The sequence below is a fragment of the Tursiops truncatus genome, chromosome 20 (genome assembly GCF_011762595.2).
Source record: "Tursiops truncatus isolate mTurTru1 chromosome 20, mTurTru1.mat.Y, whole genome shotgun sequence".
Classification (NCBI taxonomy): domain Eukaryota; kingdom Metazoa; phylum Chordata; class Mammalia; order Artiodactyla; family Delphinidae; genus Tursiops; species Tursiops truncatus.
Window position 1 is genome coordinate 42,903,931 of NC_047053.1, and position 18,277 is coordinate 42,922,207.

The 18,277-nt window shown below is 54.1% G+C and overlaps 2 protein-coding genes across 13 annotated transcripts in view; both read left to right on the forward strand.

Annotated features, from left to right (window-relative positions):
- Positions 1-3,136, forward strand: part of TLK2 (tousled like kinase 2) — a 100,825-nt gene extending 97,689 nt beyond the window's left edge. For 3 of the 5 annotated variants that reach the window (XM_073797518.1, XM_073797522.1, XM_073797523.1), the window contains one exon: positions 395-3,136. In XM_073797518.1, coding sequence (XP_073653619.1) covers positions 395-568 — 174 coding nt within the window. In that variant the 3' untranslated portion in view covers positions 569-3,136. The remainder of the gene's footprint in view (positions 1-394) is intronic. The other 2 variants (XR_012328573.1, XR_012328572.1) reach the window with 1 other exon arrangement.
- A 9,563-nt stretch (positions 3,137-12,699) lies between these two features.
- Positions 12,700-18,277, forward strand: part of MRC2 (mannose receptor C-type 2) — a 54,843-nt gene continuing 49,265 nt past the window's right edge. For 4 of the 8 annotated variants that reach the window (XM_073797508.1, XM_073797509.1, XM_033848261.2 and 1 more), the window contains exon 1: positions 12,700-13,232. In XM_073797508.1, the coding sequence (XP_073653609.1) occupies positions 13,118-13,232 (115 nt within the window). In that variant the 5' untranslated portion in view covers positions 12,700-13,117. The remainder of the gene's footprint in view (positions 13,233-18,277) is intronic. The other 4 variants (XM_033848258.2, XM_033848257.2, XM_033848260.2 and 1 more) reach the window with 4 other exon arrangements.

Sequence of the window (18,277 nt, forward strand, 5' to 3'; positions counted from 1 at the left end):
CCACTTCCTCAGGAAGTTCACACGAGACCGTGGTTTGTAGATGCAGAACTATGAAGTTGTACTGTGCCCGTGCACATCAGCCGAGGCAGAGAGGGGGAGTTTTGCGCTGGTCTTTGTGCTTTGGGGACAGAGATCTTTAGAGGTCGTGCCCCGTGCCCCCTCGGGAATGGCTCAGGCACCTTCGCTGGGGAAGGAACCAGCGGCCACAGAGAGATGCTGCGTCTGGCACGTCTCTCCTGGGTCTGCCTAGTGGTTTCCAGGCAAGGCCCTAAAGCCCCTTCTCTTTAGGAGACGTTTGTTCTGGGCCCTGGCAGCTGCTACAGAACCTCCTGGGTTCCCTCTTGGGGTGCCAGGATCATCTGCTTCAGGCTTCTTCAAGAAACTTTCCTTTCAGGCGTTTATTCGACGATGCTTGGCCTACCGAAAGGAGGACCGCATCGACGTCCAGCAGTTGGCCTGTGACCCCTACTTGCTTCCTCACATCCGAAAGTCGGTCTCCACAAGTAGCCCTGCTGGAGCTGCTATTGCATCAACCTCTGGGGCGTCCAATAACAGTTCTTCGAATTGAGACCCACTCCTAGCCACAAACTGTTCAACACACACAAAGTGGACTAATGGCATTCAGCAGCGGGTTTGGAACATAGCGAATCCAAATGGATCTCATGAAACCTGTACCAGGTGCTTTTATTTTCTTGCTTTTTTTCCCATCCATAGAGCATGACAGCATCGATTCTCATTGAGGAGAAACCTTGGGCAACTCTGGCCAGGCTTCGTAGGAAAAGGCCCCGCCCAAGGTTCCGGCGTCAACGGCCACTGCGTGTGGCTGCTCTGAGTGAGGAAAAAATTAAAAAGAAAAACTGGTTCCATGTACTGTGAACTTGAAAACATGCAGACTCAGGGGGGGGTCCCTGATGCAGTGCTTCAGATGAAGAATGTGGACTTGAAAATACAAGACTGGGCTAGTCCAGTGTCTATATTTAAACTTGTTCTTTTCTTTTAATAAAGTTTAGGTAACATCTCCTGAAAAGCTTGTAGCACAAAGGCTCGGCTGGGGATGGTGTTTGACTTCGGAGGAAAAAAAGTTGCTCTTGCCTGTTAAAGGCACTAGAGTTAGTGTTTTATCCCTAAATAACTTCAGTTTTTAAAAACATGCAGCTTCCCTCCCCCCTTTTTTATTTTTGAAAGAATACATTTGGTCATAAAGTGAAACCCGTATTAGCAAGTACGTGGCAATGTTCATTCCAGCCAGATGCAGCTTTCTCCTCCGTCTGGTCTCCTGTTTGCAATTGCTTCCCTCATCTCAGTAGGGAAAAAATTGAGTGGGAGTACTGAGATGTGTGGGGTTTTGCCATTGGACAAAGAATGAGGCTAGAACTCTGCAGCTTGGAGTCTCTCTAGGTTTTCAGCTATTTCTTCACAATTTGAACACTTGACGGTTGTCCCTTTTAATTTATTTGAAGTGCTATTTTTTTAAATAAAGGTTCATCTGTCCATGCAGTCCTCTTGGATTCTCTGAATGTAGTAACTATTGAAACTGTTCCAAAGGTAGGGAGAAAATGGGCCGGGGAGCCCGATGCTCCAGGGATCAGGAGTCCCACCCACAGTCTCGTGTGTGCTTGCTAAATGGTGTACATTTCTTGTTAACCGTGATATTAAAACTTGATCAGCACATAAGCTTTCCTCTGTTAGATCTTTTGGCAGGAAACAACCTCCAAACCCCTAAATTTTGTGGGTGTGTGCTGGTGTGTGTGTCTGTGTGTGCATGTGCACACACACACTTTGTCTAACTCACTTTAATAGATTCATTGAGTGAAGTTAAAAAATAATCTCAAAGGAAATAGGTATTTCAAATATGAACATTCTCTTGGAACTAATTTTTTAAAAATTTGGTTGTTTCTGAGATGTATGATCAACTGAAGATGGAGCTGAAATGGGAGCTGCATGGCCCCACTGTGCCCTTGAAACAGCAGAGCACTCGACAGTACAGGGGGAAGGAGGCCAGAGTCTGAACATGTGGTAGCCAGCTTGGAATGTTACTGACATATGTGGCAAAAGGGCTCAGCCAGAAATATTTAAAGATGCAGCATTCAGGCATCTGAGTTCCCTAGGCAGGGGGGAGGGCAGTCAGGAAGGGTAGAGAGCTCTCAAATGACTCATGACTAGTATTTCTTTTACATGTGAAAAATGCCAGTAGTGACACATTTTCTAGGACCTTTGTTTGTTTTGTGGACCTGCCCCACTCTCCCCAGTGTCAGGAGATCTTAAGGGACGTTGGAGTGTTCCATATTGGAGAGAGGTTCACGGATGTATTGTCCTGTGGAACTCTGAAGGGAAGGAAGTCAGCTCCAGAGTCCTTGTTGCCCCTAGCTTTCCAAAGCGATTTTATTGCAATATATGTATTTATACACATGTGTGTATCGTACCTTTTTTTAAAACCATTACTTTCAGGCTGCTAATCAGAATACCCATGGGGTCTCAAAGGTTGAGCACAACACTGAAAGGATGGTGTCTGTATATGTGAAAAGATGGATGAAGTTGAGACCATGTTTAAACTTACTCAAGATAATTAAGTTCTGTTCCTCTATTCTTCCCTCTCATTCAGTGATCCCATCTCATTCAATGAAGTGTTTAATTTTTAACTTTCTTTTAAGGATGAAGGAATGCTGCATCTTTAAGACTTCCCTCTAACTTCCTGCCTCCTTTCCCCCAAGTTCTTATGAGTGAAGCTGTAGGACTTTATTTGGTGATCTACCTTTTCTACCCTCATTTTGAAGAAGGGATGCCCTCTCTTCTTGCTTTTATTGGGTCTAGGGCTTGGTTGGAGCTGATTGGGCTTGGTCGAGTCTGGCCAAGGCCTCTTTCCACTGCATGGATAAGCCCCAGGGAACATGCAGAATGTTGACCTTTTCTAGAGTTGTAAGTAACCAGTGAAATCACTAAGTGGAGTTCTTCCATGACATATTTTGTTAATATGGGTTTCACTTTTTCCAAGGATAATCCCTCATTGCCACAATGTTGATTTACTTTAAACAATGACAGAAAAATGTGTACTAATTTGTAATTAAATCCAGCCAGACTGTTGGCTTTTCCCAATTTGGGGGGTGGGGAAAATATTAAAATAAGTTTTAAGAAGTGATTTCCCAGCCTCTTGATTTTACTCTAGTCTCCAGCTTCACACGGGGCCCTTACCACCTAGAGTATAGCTAGAGGAATCCTGGCAGCTGGCAGAGTCCCAGTGGACGTTGCAGGCATGATGGGAGTGTGGGATTCATGCAACATGTTTTATACCCCTGATGTGCCAACAGCTAGGCTTGTGGGTGGGAATACAGCAATGAACAGAATGGGGAAGGCCCAGCCATGACCATGAGCTCACCATTCAGGGGTAAAGGCACTGGGCCCCAGGAAGGGATGGAATACAGGGGTCGAGGAGAAGGACTTGGGCTCTGAATCTTCCATCGTGACATGGGCAGCTTTAAATAGAGAATCGCCAGTCAGAGCCGTACGCACCCCACCCTGCTGCTGACCTGGACACATCTGCTGTCCTTTTTTAGAGGGTTTGTTTCTTGCCTGCTTTCTAGTCCAGGAAAGACAGGGTTTCCTCCAGCTGAGAAGATTAGCAGTCAAGGAGCTCTTGTGTTTCTTAATTTAGAAAATAACTGTCCTTAAACATAGTTATCTCCTTGAATCCTAGAGCTAGAAGCAAGCTTTGGGTCCAGCTCCTTGCTCCTAAGAAGGCGAAGTTTACAACTAACTCGACCCACCTTTGGCAATCTTTTGCTTTCTGAGAATCTTTTCCTTCTCTGCATTACTCATCATTCCAATCACTCAAGCCCTCTTCGTCTGTAATTAAAATCCACGTGGGGTTAAGTGGGAGAGAGACATGGTGCACAAACTAGCTGTTCTGTTTTAGTTTCTTAAGGCAGAATCACCTAGAGGTTAAGAGCCTGGGCTTTAGAATTAGGTCTGGTTCAAATCCGCCTTCTGCAAGCTTCAGGAATATCTCTTGGCATGGTTATAGTGAGGAGTAGAAATAAGGTGTTTGAAGTACCTGGCACATAAGAGGGAAATCAGAAAGTGTGGTTTGACAGAGATCACAGGATTTAGTGAGACTCCCAGGTTTGCTGGTTGAGGTTCAGAGCCTTTCTACTGTCCAGGTTGTCAGGAGATTTTGTCTGGAGCAACGATGTAGACCCTTCAGCAGCCTTCCTCTCTTGCTTGAGATTCAATATCAACCTCTATTCTACAAGGTCAGCAGCCTCCTCTTACCCTGCATCCAAGACTGCTTCTGGCTGAGTGTGGGAGGAGGCGTTTTATAGGCCAGTGTGGCCACGAGTCCAGCAGCATCAGCATCACCTGGGAACCTGTTAAGAATGTATGTTCTCAGCTGCCCCCCTCCCATTATCTGTCTCCCAGATGGCATAAGCACTGAAAGGTCACAAGCCCTACTGACCTTATCATCCACCCCAGCAAGGGGGCAGCTGGAGGGTGGCTCTCAGGACTTGTCTAAACTCACCCAGCTGGAAGACAGAGGTGGCTTTGTTTTATTTTTTGTGTTGGGGATAAAAATCTGCTTTAAGCTCTGGGCTGTCCTAGGACCAGATGTCATTTATATGCCCTTTTATACGCTTATACTGGTGCCTTGGTACCTAACAGTATACTCAAGAATCATTCACTCCTTCAGGCAAAGCTTCTTACCTTTGGCCTTCTCTTAAGATATACGTAACAACTCATCAGTTCCTTCTTGTGAATTAATTTATCACATTTTTCTTTTATCTGAGGGGTCCAGGGCTGCAGGAGGATTGAGACCTGGGTCTGCTTATGAATCCAGCCTGGTAATCTGGATCCGGGCTGAGGAGATCCTGGGGCTGATCTGCAGCTCCTTGGAAGGGCTCTGGGGAGGAGAGAGTTGCAGAGAGATCGTGGGGAGAGGAGGTGGGACTCTGGCCGATGCCAAGCTCTGTGGGTGGGTTGGGGGAACCTGCCAGAGGCTAGGAAAACAGGCAGGCCCGGGAGCAGGTCTGGGACATGGTAGGGGCAAGGAATAAAGAGCTCTATTGTGCTGGGGAAGCTCGCAGGGCCTGAGACAGGCTGGCCGGCGGAGGGGGCGTGTGTGGTGCTGGGCAAGAGACCACGTGGTGTGCAGGGGTCAGAGAGCGGCAGGCCACCGGTCAGGCCTGGGTGTGGCGGTAAGTGCCTGGCCAGAGAACTGTGGTAACCTCAACCTCCTTGGCCTCCAGGCACAGCCTGCCACTGTGGTGGCCTCCTGTGCTGTCCCAGCCTTTGCACCCCCAAGGCAGCTTGGGGGAGGAGCTGCAGAAGGAGGTATCAGCAAACAGAAGGGGCTTTCGCACTGCTACTTTGCAGAGAAGTTCCTCAGCTGTGTTGCTTCATAGAAGCATCTCGCTGATGTTATATATGAGGAAACCAAAGCCCAGATTGATTTGGCGACTGGTAGTAGGTAGGTAGAGCAGGATCAAAGGGGAGGGACTGCAGGCTTGAACATTTTGTGAGGTGGATTCTCTGAGTGCCATCTTGGGGCAGAGAGCATTGGAGCTGAAGGCTGCACCTTGGCGCCCAGCCGGAAGCATATCTTTCTCTAATCTTGGGTTCCACTGCCCCGGGGCTCCCTTCACTGAGTAACCCCTCCCTCAGGGCTAGCCCTTAGAAATCTACTTGGAGACCCAGCTGGCTTGGGCAGCAGCCCTGCCTCTGCTGTCCTGAGCTAGAAGTGAAGTTAGGTGGGAAGAAGGGGCCATGGTTTCCCAGAACATCCCTGCCTCAGGTTCCCTAAGCCCTCTTATCGTGTCATCTTGCTTTGTAGATGAGGCAGTGAAAAATTCTGTAACTCCCTGTCCCTGTGTCCTAACTGACAAGTGGGAATCAGACCCTTTGCCTTGACTGCTCACGGTCGCTGTAAGTCTTGAAGGGGGTGAGAGATGTAAAGATGTTTTCAGCAACTGAAAAAGTAAAAAGGAGAGGGTGTTGCTAGATGCCTCCTCTGCGTCACAGGGGCCCTTGGAGAGGTGTCTGCAAGACACAGAGGGCCCTCCAGTGCAGGTGGGCCCTGGCCTGTTTCTAGAAGGAAGACTGTCCTAGAGTCAGACTCAGCCCTGTGCCCTAAGAGAAGGGCGTGCATGAAAAGGAAGGTCTTTCCCTACAAATTAATTTCAGGAGCCATTGCTTCTTCGCATCTACAGACACCCAGAACCCTCCCCACAACCTTAATGCTAACACTGCTCCTCAGCCCACGTGAACCAGACAAAACTGGACCTGGTTTTGGTATCTGATAAAACAAGACAACAGGGGAGCTCCTAGTGAAGACTGCATGCTCTGCGACCCTGGGCCAGGCACTCACACACTCTGAGCTACAGTTGTCACAGCTCTAAACTTCATGCATCCACTCAAAACACTTCTCTTGAGAGCTTTCTGTTTCTAATACGTTGGGCTAGGCTGTGTGGGATGTAAAAAGGTACATCAGACTTGGCTCCTGCGTTATCATATAGTAGCTGCATGTAATAAATGTAAGCTTGGAGCTGATGAATTCCGTAAGAGTGAGATGAGGTGCCTGGGGATTCGGGAGATGGCGTTGAACTGGGCTTTGAAGAATGGGCACAATGAAAGAGAGTGAGGAAGGGCAGTGTTCGCAGCAAAGGGTCCTTCACCCATTCTGTGCTCTTGCCATGAAGTGTCTGTCATGCCTAGATCTCTCCCTGCACTCTCATGCCTCCAGGACTTGGTCATCTGAGCATCTTTGAAAACTCAGCTCAAGCGTCCCCTGCAGCCTTCCTTTCTCTGGGCTCTCACAGCACCTTGAACAACTCTCCCTTACTTCTCTGCCTTGTCGTGTGTGTGTGTGAGCCCAGGGCATGGCTAAAGGAACACCGGGTCGTCGGCCTGCTGAAGCACAGTTCCTGGAAGGGGAAGTTGGGCTGGACAGGTGGGGGTGAGAGACCGATGAGAGACCGAGGAGGAGGTCGGGGCAGTGTGTTGGATGCAGGTCTTTGGTCAGGGAGTGAGCAGGTCGGAGCTGGGCAGGGACAGCCAGGGAGACTGTGTAGCTGGTTCCAGGTCTTCAACAGCAGTATTTTTCAAATTTCTTTGATGGCAAGCCACAAAAAGAAACCCTTAACACCTCAACCCAACGCACATTTCCCAGACTAGAGCTTGGCTCATGTGCAGTGCACTGATACCGTTTGACTTCATCTTAAAAATGCTGGTCACCAGCCACTGGTGCCCCAGTCTGTGCTTGCTGCTGCTTCGCTGGGGGCTGTGGAAGGGTCTGGCCAGTCTCTTGCAGCTGGAGTGTGGGTGCCGGGCCAGCTGGGTGCAGCCACCTGCATGCGGGGCTCTGTTCCGCCAGGGGAGGCTCTGCCTTTGGTCAGGATCAGGGAGGAACTGGGCCCAGCCCTGCATTCGGAGGGTCAAGTTCGGAGACTGGAGAAAACCTCATCCTGCCTGTCCTTCCTCAGTTGGGAATTGGGAGTCAGGAGCTCCCTCGTGAAGCCTCAGGTGACCTCTTGAAGAGAGGGATGCAGAAGCTGCTGGCCCAGCCAGAGATGTGGAGCAGAGCAGGCCTCGACTCCTGGCTTGCCCTGTCCTCAGTGCAAGGAGACAGGCTAAGAGGCCCTGCACCTCCAGGTTGGGAGAGCGCCCCGTAGAGCAGACAGGGTGATGCGACATCCCTCTCTGCCTGCTCTGGCACCAGCTGGGCAGGGCAGTAGAAGGAAGGTTTTGGGAACTGCATCCTTCAGCTCAGCTCTGTCGCCCCCTCCCGTTTGTGGCGGTGCCTCAGGCCAACCTCTACCCCTCTCTCAAGCCTCCATTGGCCAGCTTGTTTCTGACCTGCTGAAGCCTCCTGAGGAGACACAGGAGCCAGTGAGGATCCTGGAGGCATTGGATTTGTAAGCCCCCTGCTCTGAGCTTGCTCTGGGGCCCTGCTGTTAGCTGTGGGCATCACTGTGGTGACTCCTCCAACTGGGAGGCACATCCAGACTAGATGATGGGGAGGAAGTCTGCATGCCCTGCTTCCTGGAAGGGGTCATGAGGTGATTATCTCCTGTTCCCTGGGGAAGAAAAAGCTGGGGTTTGGAGTCCCTTCAAAGGAAGTTTTCTAATCCAGGCCTCGGGCTCGAAGTGAGAGGATACAAACTCAGTGGCCCTTTTGGGAGTGGAGGGCCCTTCTCAGTGTCCTCCAATAAGAGGGAGTAAAGGAAAGAACCTAGGGAGAGTGGGCAGACTTGTTTTTAGCTTATATTTGTGGCCATGATGGGGTAGACCAGGAGAAGACAGACAGCCATAAACTTTCCCAGTTATGTGGATGTTGGAGAAAATTTTTTTTTCTTTTTTAAATTTATTTTTGGCTGTGTTGGGTCTTCGTTGCTGCACGCGGGCCTTCTGTAACTGTGGTGAGCGGGGGCTACTCTTCGTTGCGGTGCGCAGGCTTCTCATCGTGGTAGTTTCTCTTGCTGCAGAGCACAGGCTGTAGGCGCACGGGCTTCAGTAGTTGTGGCATGCGGGCTCAGTAGTTGTGGCGCGTGGGCTTAGTCACTCTGCAGCATGTGGGATCTTCCCGGACCAGGGCTCGAACCTGTGTCCCCTGCATTGGCAGGCAGGTTCTTAACCACTGTGCCACCAGGGAAGTCCTGGGAGAAATAATAGTTCTTTTAGGTTAACTGTCCCAAGATCATGCAGCTGGATGAGGTGGAGCCAAACCTGGAAACTTGGGTGTGTCTGAACCCCAAGCCTGCCTTCTTCCTTCCGTCTCTGGTCCTCAGTGCTGCGGACAAGGGGGGACTCAAAGGGCAGATTGCCTGAGTGGAGAGCCAAGGGTTTGAGGTGCAGGAGCCCAGGGAGAAGGCGGAAGGGTTGGGATCTGCCCAGACCAGCCCCAGGCTTGGCCAGATTTTCCCCTGGCTTGGAAAGGTGCAGGGCGGGGAAAGTTTTAGATGCTCCTTGGGGCTCATACCCCCTTAGCCTAGTTGCCTCAGGTAAGGACTGACCTTGTCTTTCTTTTCTTTTTTCTTTTCTTTTCTCTTCTCTTCCCTTTCTTTTTCTTTCTTTCATCAGATTTTGCCACCTAATTAGCCAGAGCCTTTAGTTGATCAAACTCTTTTTAAAAAATATTTATTTGGCTGCGTCGGGTCTTAGTTGCAGCACACAGGCTTCTCTCTAGTTGTGGCACGTGGGCTCCAGAGCGTGTGGGCTCAGTAGTTGGGGCGTGCAGGCTTAGTTGCCCGGTGGCATGTGGGATCTTAGTTCCCCGACCAGGTATCAAACCTGCGTCCCCTGCATTGGAAGGTGGATTCTTAACCACTGGACCACCAGGGAAGTCCCTCTTTCCTTTATTTATGTTCTCCTATTCTACTTGGCCATCCAGTTGCGTTCTTCCTGCCTTGTGTTCCTTTCTCCTAAGCTTTTGTTGTAGGCCCGGCTGCCAGGAGTGTCCATGGGCTCTGCTCCCCTGGGCACCCTCTGGCCGGAGAGGCTGCTGAGGTCCAGAACCAGGGAAGAAGAGACGAATACAAGAGGAACCCTAAGCACAGTGAGTAATGATCCCATAACTTGTATGTCAAAGGGCTCCTGAGACTCAGAAGGGAAGTGACTTGCCTGGAGGGCACCTGGATAGTGGGTGGCTGAACTGGAATTCCAGCTCAAGTCCGACCCCCAGGCCTGGCCTCGTCCCACTACTTCTGGACATGTGTTTATTGGCCAGCAGAAGCGGGCAGAGAGCTGCTTCTACCCGGTTTAGTTTACACTTCAGAACACCATTTTTACATACAGTTAAACATGGAGATAGATGTTCAGAGCAGGTGGGGAGGTTGTCTTGTTCTCTCAGGCAAAGGAAAACATCGTGTTGCAATCCTGATCAAACTGACCTGTGCAGCTCTCGTGGCCGGTGGGGTGGGGTCGAAAGGTAGGCAGGGTGCAGGGTAGGGAGTAAGGGAGATAACCCTGATGTCCAAACAGCAGAGGAAGATGGGAAGCAGGGAGGGTACTGACGTTTCCTGAATGTCTTTATTTAGGGGCCATGCCCTCCCTTTGCACAAAATATTTCATTCTCAGGACAAGATAGGAATTGCTACCTCGTTTACAAATATGAATTGTGACCTCAATGAGAGCTTCAGTAACTCACTGCATGTCACAAAGCAAGTAACTGGGAAGGTCAGGATTCTAACTCAGGTCTCTCTGACTCCAGAGTCTGTGCTCCTTCCTCTAAACTGGTTCTGATGAGATCAGCAGACCCACAGTGCCTTTGCTGCTGAGGGAGAGCCATTTCTCAGTATCGATTCCATTATAGTGAATATCAACTTGGCAAAAATCTCCTGGACTGGCTAAGTCCCCAGCACCCTGACTGATGCCTGGGACACAGTAGGCCCTCAACAAATGGCTGTTTGAGCTTTAACAGGAACGGTGAGGAGGTAGTAGGCACAGAGGACACTGACCCTTCTTTGGAAGTAGATGAGGTTCTGGGTGCTGATGAGGGGGTCCCTCTGAAAGCCCCAACCTCCTCACAACACCCAACACTCCTGCAGACTGTGACCACCTTCCACTGACAACTGATCCTGCACAAGATCTTTAAGCGGTGGGGGACTGGGCTGGACTCTCCACAGGGAGAATCGCCCAGACGTCGCTGGCTCTCTGCCCTGCAAGCTGAAGATCTAAGACAGATGGTGGCCACGGATGTGGGCCCAGACGATCAGCAGAATACAATGCGTAACCCTGGCACGCTGGAGTAGGAAGCCTCACCCTCGGCAGAGACTAGAACAGGGCCTCAGAGACTTGAACAAACATCTGCCCCTCCTAGTAGCGCAACATACTTCCGTGCTCCTCAGCCCTTTCGTGGCAGTCTTCTCTGCCTGGAATATGGCAAAAATTGTGTCATTTTCCCCACTAAACAAGACTCTTCTAGGACTGCGACTCTGCTCGTCATTGTTCCCCAGCAGCTAGCCCAGGGCTAGCCACCAGTGCTTGTTGAATGGTGAACGAAGAAATGAGAGCATCTCTTGGGTACTGGGTGCTCAGGGCACCGTGCTGGCCAGTGGTGGACTTTCTGGACCCACGTGATTCACTGGTGATGTCAGGTAGTCAGCTTCCGCCCTCCTGGTGGGAGGAATGCCCAAACCTGCTTGGGCTGGTGGGGAAGAGAGATCCAACCCTGTTCCAGAATTTGGAGGGCTCCTTGGGAGCCCTGCCCGAGTTCCCTTCCAGCAGCAAGGGGACTCCTTGGTGAGAACTGTGGCCAGCACATCCAGAGATAAGCAAGCAGGTAGAAGCCTGTCAGATGACTTAGAGAAGACGCTTCCTGTGTTTTAGCTGCTCAGACAGGAAGAAAGGGCAGCTTAGCTGAAGCTGAAGCTGAAGCTGGCAAATCCTGAACCCCCTTGTAAATAATGTGAGAAAGGGGGCACCAAGAGGATGATCTTGGAGGCAGCCCCAGCGTGGTCAATAACCCGCAGAGCGCTGGGATCCCAGGACATGCCACATCAAGATATGTGCTAAAGGGCAGTGAAGGCAGTCACCAGAAGGGACTTAGGTCTGTCAGACCTGCCCAAGCTAGCTGTGGAGTGCCAAGGGCTTTGCTGGCCTGACTGCTAACCATTTTTTAGGGCCAAAGTGTGGAGAGTAGGAATCTTCCCAGGGGACTCTAGGGGATTTTAGTGGGCGCTCACTTTGGGGTCCTGCAGCCTCTAGGTCGATATTTGCGAAGAATCTCAGCCCAGCAGGGATGGAAAGAGCTAGTGAGCATATTTGGCCCCATACCCTCATTGCAGCGATGGGGAAAGATTTACCCAAGGCAAGGGTAGTAAAAAGAAAAAACATTGAATCTGTTATTTCCAAAAATAGCACTGAGGTGGACAGTACAGGAAACAAAATTTATATTACAGTTTCATAGTGTTTTTATTTGATTACTCGTGGTGGGAGAATGTGAATCTTCTTCGCATTAGGGTGTCTAAATGTCTCGGGCCGGCTGTGAGCCCAGACGTCCCAAGTAACTTTTTCAAGGTCGCTCAGGGAATCAGAGGTGGGGCTGGACTCTTAACATCCTCTCAGTTCAGTGCTCTGCGCTGCAGTGACCTGTTGCATAATACGAAATAGCTGTGGCTTGTCTTCTCTTTTATGAAATTTCCATTTGGTCCTTTGCGACCCGTCAGCAGTCAGGTTGCTGGTGAGAGTGATGATGTCTGTCTTCCGGGACGTCCAGTGGACGGATTTTACCTGGGTTTCTGGATACAGCCCCATCTAGCAAAAGCACTAACACCGCTTTGCGCCAGAGACGCAGACACGCGGGACACGCAAATGCTAAAACAACACTTGCAAGTGTTTGCCCTCCCGCACAGGGCACAGGGACCGTGCCTCCTCCTCCCCCAATCTTTGCCTGGGTGGCCGAGCCCTGGGCTCCGCCCCTTCCCCATCAGACCGGGGGAGGGGGTCCTCCTAGGCGCGGAGGTAGCGGACGCTCGGCGGCTGGAGACTTGGGCAGAAAGGGGCGGGACGGAGGGGGTGCCAGGGGCCGGGGTCTGGCCGCCTGGGTCAGCCGCGCGCCGCCGCCCCGCCCAGTCGGGCGGTGCAGCCCACGTCCCGCCACGCGGTGAAGTTTGCTGAAAGTTTTGCAGTTGCTTCCCCGCCCGCGCCAGCCGGGGAGTTGTGACGCAGCGTCTGGGGCTCCAGGCCCGGACAGAGAGGGAAGGCGAGGCGGGGAGACAGGGAAGCGGAGAGCGAGAGAAAGAGTGCACGCCGGGGTCCTCCTCGACCCCGCGGATCCTTCTCTCCCGCCTCCCCTTCCTCTCCCTCTCGGCGCTCTCTCTCGGGCCCGGGCCCCGGCCCCGCGCCCGCCCGCTCCTCCTCCCCTTTCCCTCCCACGCTGCCCGCTTCCCTTCCCCTCTGCCCCTCAAACCCTCCTCCCGGGTTCTGCGCTCCTCCCTCCGCCCTCCCTCCGCCCGGCCTGCCTCCTTCCCTCCTCCTCCCCTCCTCGCCCCGGGAGGCATCACTTCTTCCCGACCCGGAGGAAGACGCGAGCCCCTCGCGGGCGGTCACCACAGCCCAGCGCCGGGGCCGCCACCGCGCGCCGCGCCTGTGCGCCCTCGGTCCCTGCGTCCCCTAGCGCCACGCCGCGGGCATGGGGCCCGGCCGGCCGGCCCCCGCGCCCTGGCCTCGTCACCTGCTGCGCTGCGCCCTGCTCCTCGGGGGTCTGCACCTCGGCCGCCCCGGGGCCGCCGCCGCTGCCCTCTCGGGTAAGGCGCTGCCAGCTTGGCCAACTTCGGGGGCGGGCGGGGGGAGCGCCGGGGAGCGGGCCTCTCCCGACTTTTCCCTCCTTTTTTTTTTTTCCCCCCAGAAGTGTGTGTGTGTGTGTGTGTGTGTGTGCGTGTGTGTGCGTGTGCGTGTGCGTGTGCGTGTGTGACTGGGTTTTAAAAAATCGTTTCCGCTTTTCTGAAAGCGGGGGAGAAGGGAGGAGGAGCGCGCCTGGAGGTGGGGGGAGGACCTGAGTGGAACCAGATGTGGCGGGCGGCGGGCGGCGGGGGAGGGGAGCCCGGGGGTCTCGAGCCGCCTCGGAGGAAGAGGGCGGACTCCGGGAGGACCCCCGCGCCCGCCCTCTGGGACCACCCGGCGCCGGCCCTGCCCTGGGCCCGGGGACAGGCAGGGCGCGTCCGACGAAACCAGAGGAGGCTCCAGGCCGGGCTCCTTGCTTTGCTCCAGGACCGATGCATTACTGTTGTTTTTGAATTATTCGTAAGGGCTTGTTTGCCTTTACCGGCACCTCGGGGATGTTTGTATTTTCTTTTCCACACTGTCTTCAAGGACAGCCTGTGGCATGCGGCATCCGCACCAGTTGAACGCAGCTCTGTGGGGCAGTTTTGTGCCATCAGGAGGATGCAGCGACAGGCTGGGCACGGTGTGCGTGTGTGTGTGGTGTAGTGTTGTGTGGGCGGCTCTGGGCAAGCTGGCACCCCTCCAGAAGGGACAGATCTTGGGCGGCAAGAAAGCTGCTAAAGATGCAAAAACCCACCCGACAGAAAACAAAAACCAGAAGCTGTGCATTCTTTCTGCTGGTCTTTCAAAGGATGACAGTGAAGTGTGGGGACAGACAGACCTCTCACCAGGAATTCCAGAGGGAAAGGGAAAGATCTGCTTCCTGGGGGGCTCGCAGGAGTCAGAGCTGGAGCTGCCAGGGAGTGTGGTTATTACAGCCCCATTGCTGGGCCTGTAAAGCTTGGTCTTGCTTTATGTTTCATTTGGGGAGGGGGCTGAGTGAAAGGGGACAGTTAGTGCAGCGTGTGCAGTTTTGTGCCAAGTCCAGACAGCGCCATGGAGGATCTGGGGCCTCCAGCCACAGCCAGTGCTTGCTGGGTTGGCCTGCCCCACTGATGGCGTCATGTAGGCGACCAAGACACGTATCTGCCCTGATTGTGCCCGATTGTGCCAATGGGAGAGGTGGGGGCCGGGTGATGCATATTCACACCGGGCAGAGACCCTCTGCTGAATTCCAGACCCACCCGGAACTGAATGTCAGGCAAACACAAACCAGGAAGTACCTCCCTATCCACTGCAGGTCCAGGCACCCAGGCTGTTCCCCTGCCTCCCTGCATCTCACTCCTCTGTGAAGGCAGGCTGGGTGGGAGGGGTGGAGGAGCATGGCTATTCCAAGAGCCCCAGAGCACATTGTAAAGCCAGGCCCTGGGAGAGCTGTGGCCAGAGTGCTGACTCGGCCTTTTCCCCTATGGAGCCTTTGACAGAGGGAGCTGGAAATGTCTGGTGAGAGGCCAGGTCAGGGAGGATGCCTGGAGTGGCCCTCTGCCTCTGCGTCTCCTCCAGGCCCCGCTTGCCCTTCCTCAGGCTGTGTCCCTGGGCTTGTATCCCCCATAGCCTCCGAGAGGCCAGTCCCCAGGGCAATGCATTGATCACCCCAGAGAAGCTTAGGTGTGGGCAGGGGTGGATGGAGGGGAGCTGGAGATGAGGACGGGGGTGGGGCGGGGATAGCCTGGTCTCCAGAGCAGCAGCTGAGCAAGAGGATGTTGTAATTGTTGCAGGTACTGTCCCTGCCCTGTTCCCTCTGTCCAGAATACTCCTCTTCTAGCCGAATTCTTTCCTCATCCCCCTGTACCTGACGAATCAGGTGGTCACTGGGAAGAATTTATCAGCACCGGGCTCCAGATGGCCCCAGGAAGTGCTCGTGGGAGATAGGATTCGGCTTGGCAGGCCAGTGCTGCTGGGGTGAAACTTACCCTGGGGGTGACGTGCACGTGGTGGCTTTCTGACCACCAGTAGGGGAGAGGATGGGGCACCGCAGAGCCCCTTGGGGGCGGCAGGGCAGCAGCGCCTTCTTGGTGTGGAATGGCAGAGTTCATCTTTTCTCCACCGGCTGTGGAGTACCCAGAGGGGTGCCGGGCAAAGCTTGTGGCTGGAAGACCTCTTTGTGAATTGCAGTGTTGATGCATTTTTGTATCCTTCACTGCTCCATGCTGAGCCAACTACTTGGGGAGGAGGGAAGGTACAGGGGAGGTGTAAGTTGCGTCCTTAGAGAAGCCGAAGAAACTGTGTGGGGCACGGGGTCACCAAGGCCTTCGGGAGGGAGGCTGGGAGGGACCAGGCTTTGCAGACGCGGGGAGGGGAGCAGAGAGGGCGAGACCGGCAAGGCAGCCTGGACGGTGCGGGGGATTCTGTGGAAGCTTGCTGGGCTGAGGTGGAGAGCTCCTGAGTGGGGTGGGGGAGAAGCTCGAGCGAAGAGGAAACTGGCCAGCTTTCCGGGAGGCCAAAGTGGGGGAGCAACTTGCTGGCCGGCGGTGGGGAGCCCTGGAGAACCCCTGGGAGCTTCTGACCAGAGGAATGAGGTGCAGATTGGAAAGAGGGTTGCTGGGAGCCCCAGGCATCAGATATCCAGGTCCAGGAGTGAGGAGACCTTGGGAGATCTTGCTGTGGGGACAGACGCTGCTGTCTGAAGGACGGGTTGCTGTGGGGACAGACCCTGCTGTCTGTCTGAAGGACAGGGAGGGAGGCGCCCCTTTGGAAAGGCAGCAGGTACTTGCTGCTGCTGCCAGTCAGCCGCACAGATGGCCTGCGCTTCTGGCCCAGATCCTGGTGAGTCATGGAGCTGAGAGCTTTCTTACTGCCCCTCCACCCAGTCATCCTTTCTCCAGCCGCTTGCCTTCTGTGAGCTGCCAGGGCTGAGATAGTGCCCGGCTGAGCTGCGGTTAGTGCTGAGATCCAGTCCTCTGCTGGGTTGACCTGGACGAGGTGAGGGTGCAGGCAGGGGAGGAGGAGGCCAGGGTCTTGGTCCCCATTGTTCACAATAGGGAAATCTCATCGGTTTCCTGATGCCTGCAGGGTAGGGTTGGTTTGGGCCGGTGAGATGATTTCAGAAGCACCATGGACTTCTCAGAAGAGCATTCATGTGGATTCACCACTCATTTAAGCGTTAGACAGGCACCCTGTGGCACCCTTCAGAGGGATGAAGTGGTAACAGCAGTGGCTCCCATTCTGCATGCTCTGGGCGCTGTGTGGCATACTGCAGGACAAAGGCTCTTCCGCCTCTCACAACCCTGGGATGTGTCATCACCCATCTCACACACTGCCGGTCAACAGACTGGCGACGTTAAGTCGTGTGTGCGAGAACACACGGCTAGAAAGAGGCGAAAGCGAGATTCAGGTGTGGCTCCTGAGCCTGAGCACTTAGGTACCAGACCACCGTGCGTCTCCATGAAATGAACTTCACCAGAGTGTGTGTTAGGGAAGGTGGAGACTTCTGCTTTCGGGGCTTTCCCCCAAAGCCCCAAGTCCGTCAGAACATCCTCGCAATGTGTCCCCCTGAGAGGAGCCCCGGGAAGGGGGCGGCCCTCTGTTACGCCCCAGCTGTCTGGGTGCTTGTCTCTTCCCCAGCCCCAGGGGCCCCAGATGCCGGGACGGAGCCCCCCTCAGTATCCTCGGGGGTCTGAGGTGCCTGCTCCTGAGGGACTGAAGGGGCCCAATGGAGGAGGAGCCCCGCTTCCCTGCGGTCAGGGATTCGTATTTGTTCATCCAGTCAGTCACAGAATGTTTACCGAGCCTGTGCGGTGCTGCGGGAAGGAGTGACTGCGGCCTGTTCTTGTGAGCCCACCTCCCCTGCACCCCCTTTGGGGGTCCCTGGACTTGGAGGGCCTGGGCTTTGCTGACAGGAAGTGTTCCTTCCGGTTTAGTCCTTCATGAGATGAAGGGGTGCCACTTTCCTATGACTGGATCCTATAAATCTGGGGTGGGGGGGGCCTTTGAGTGGTGATGCAGCTCTTGGAACTCACCCTGGGCACTGCAGATCCCAGTCACTCCTCAGCTAGGGGCTGTGTCCTGAAAAGGCAGAGGGAATGAAGGCTGTGTAGTGGCATCTGTGGCATCAGCCAGCTCCAGCCTTAGAGGACACATCGGGTTGGTCCCCCACCTGTGGCTCCATGTGCAAGTCCAGTGGTTAGTTTCTTTCCTGCCCTTCCCCCTCTTCTTTGGACCCTCTGTCCCCTCTCCCGAGCCCCTTGAGCGTGTAGACTCCTTCCATCCTGCCTGGCTGGGCCCAGGCTCTCTGCCTCTCCTCAGCTCTCCCCGCCCCACTTGAGTACCTCTGACTGTGCATCCTGCCCCCGCAAAAGCCTTGGTTGTGTTGCAGGATGATGGCTCTGAAACCTCAGCTTCTTCCCTGTCACCCAGCCCCCCACGCCTATTCCCTGCCCTCCCCCTTAGCGCGCTGCGCCTTCCTCCCTGAACCGTCACTGCTCGCCCTCCCATAGGCCTTTGCACACACTGCTCCCTCTGCCTGGAATGCCCTTCCTCTCTTCTTGCCTGGCTGCCACTGCCCCTTCCTTCCAGACTCAGGATCCTGAGAAGGACACCGAGGGGTCCTGGTCACCGCCTCTTGGGCTCACCTGGGCTAAAGGGACACAAGCTCACAGAGGGCGAACACGGGGGTAAACCCCAGAAGGGAGGGGCTGCCTTTTTTCTCTTTTTCTTGGGGGTCACTTCTAGAAGGACATGGTGAGAAGCTGCCGTGGTGGGCCTGGAGCTCCTACAGGGAAAAACAAGAAGCCAGTTTCCCAGCCTCTCCTGACATCGTCAGAAAGTGTTTGGAAGGGGAGGCGGACACGGCGCTCCCCACTGTAGACTGAGGCTGGAGGGGGCGTGGCTGGGAACGCCCCGCCTCCTCAGGCTCAGATGTAAATCAGGACAGGGTCGGTGGGGCTGTAATTAATGCCACTCGCCAGCTGCGTGACCTCGGGCAGAGGCTCAAGTTTCTTCATTTGTAAAATGGGAAAAATAAAATAAT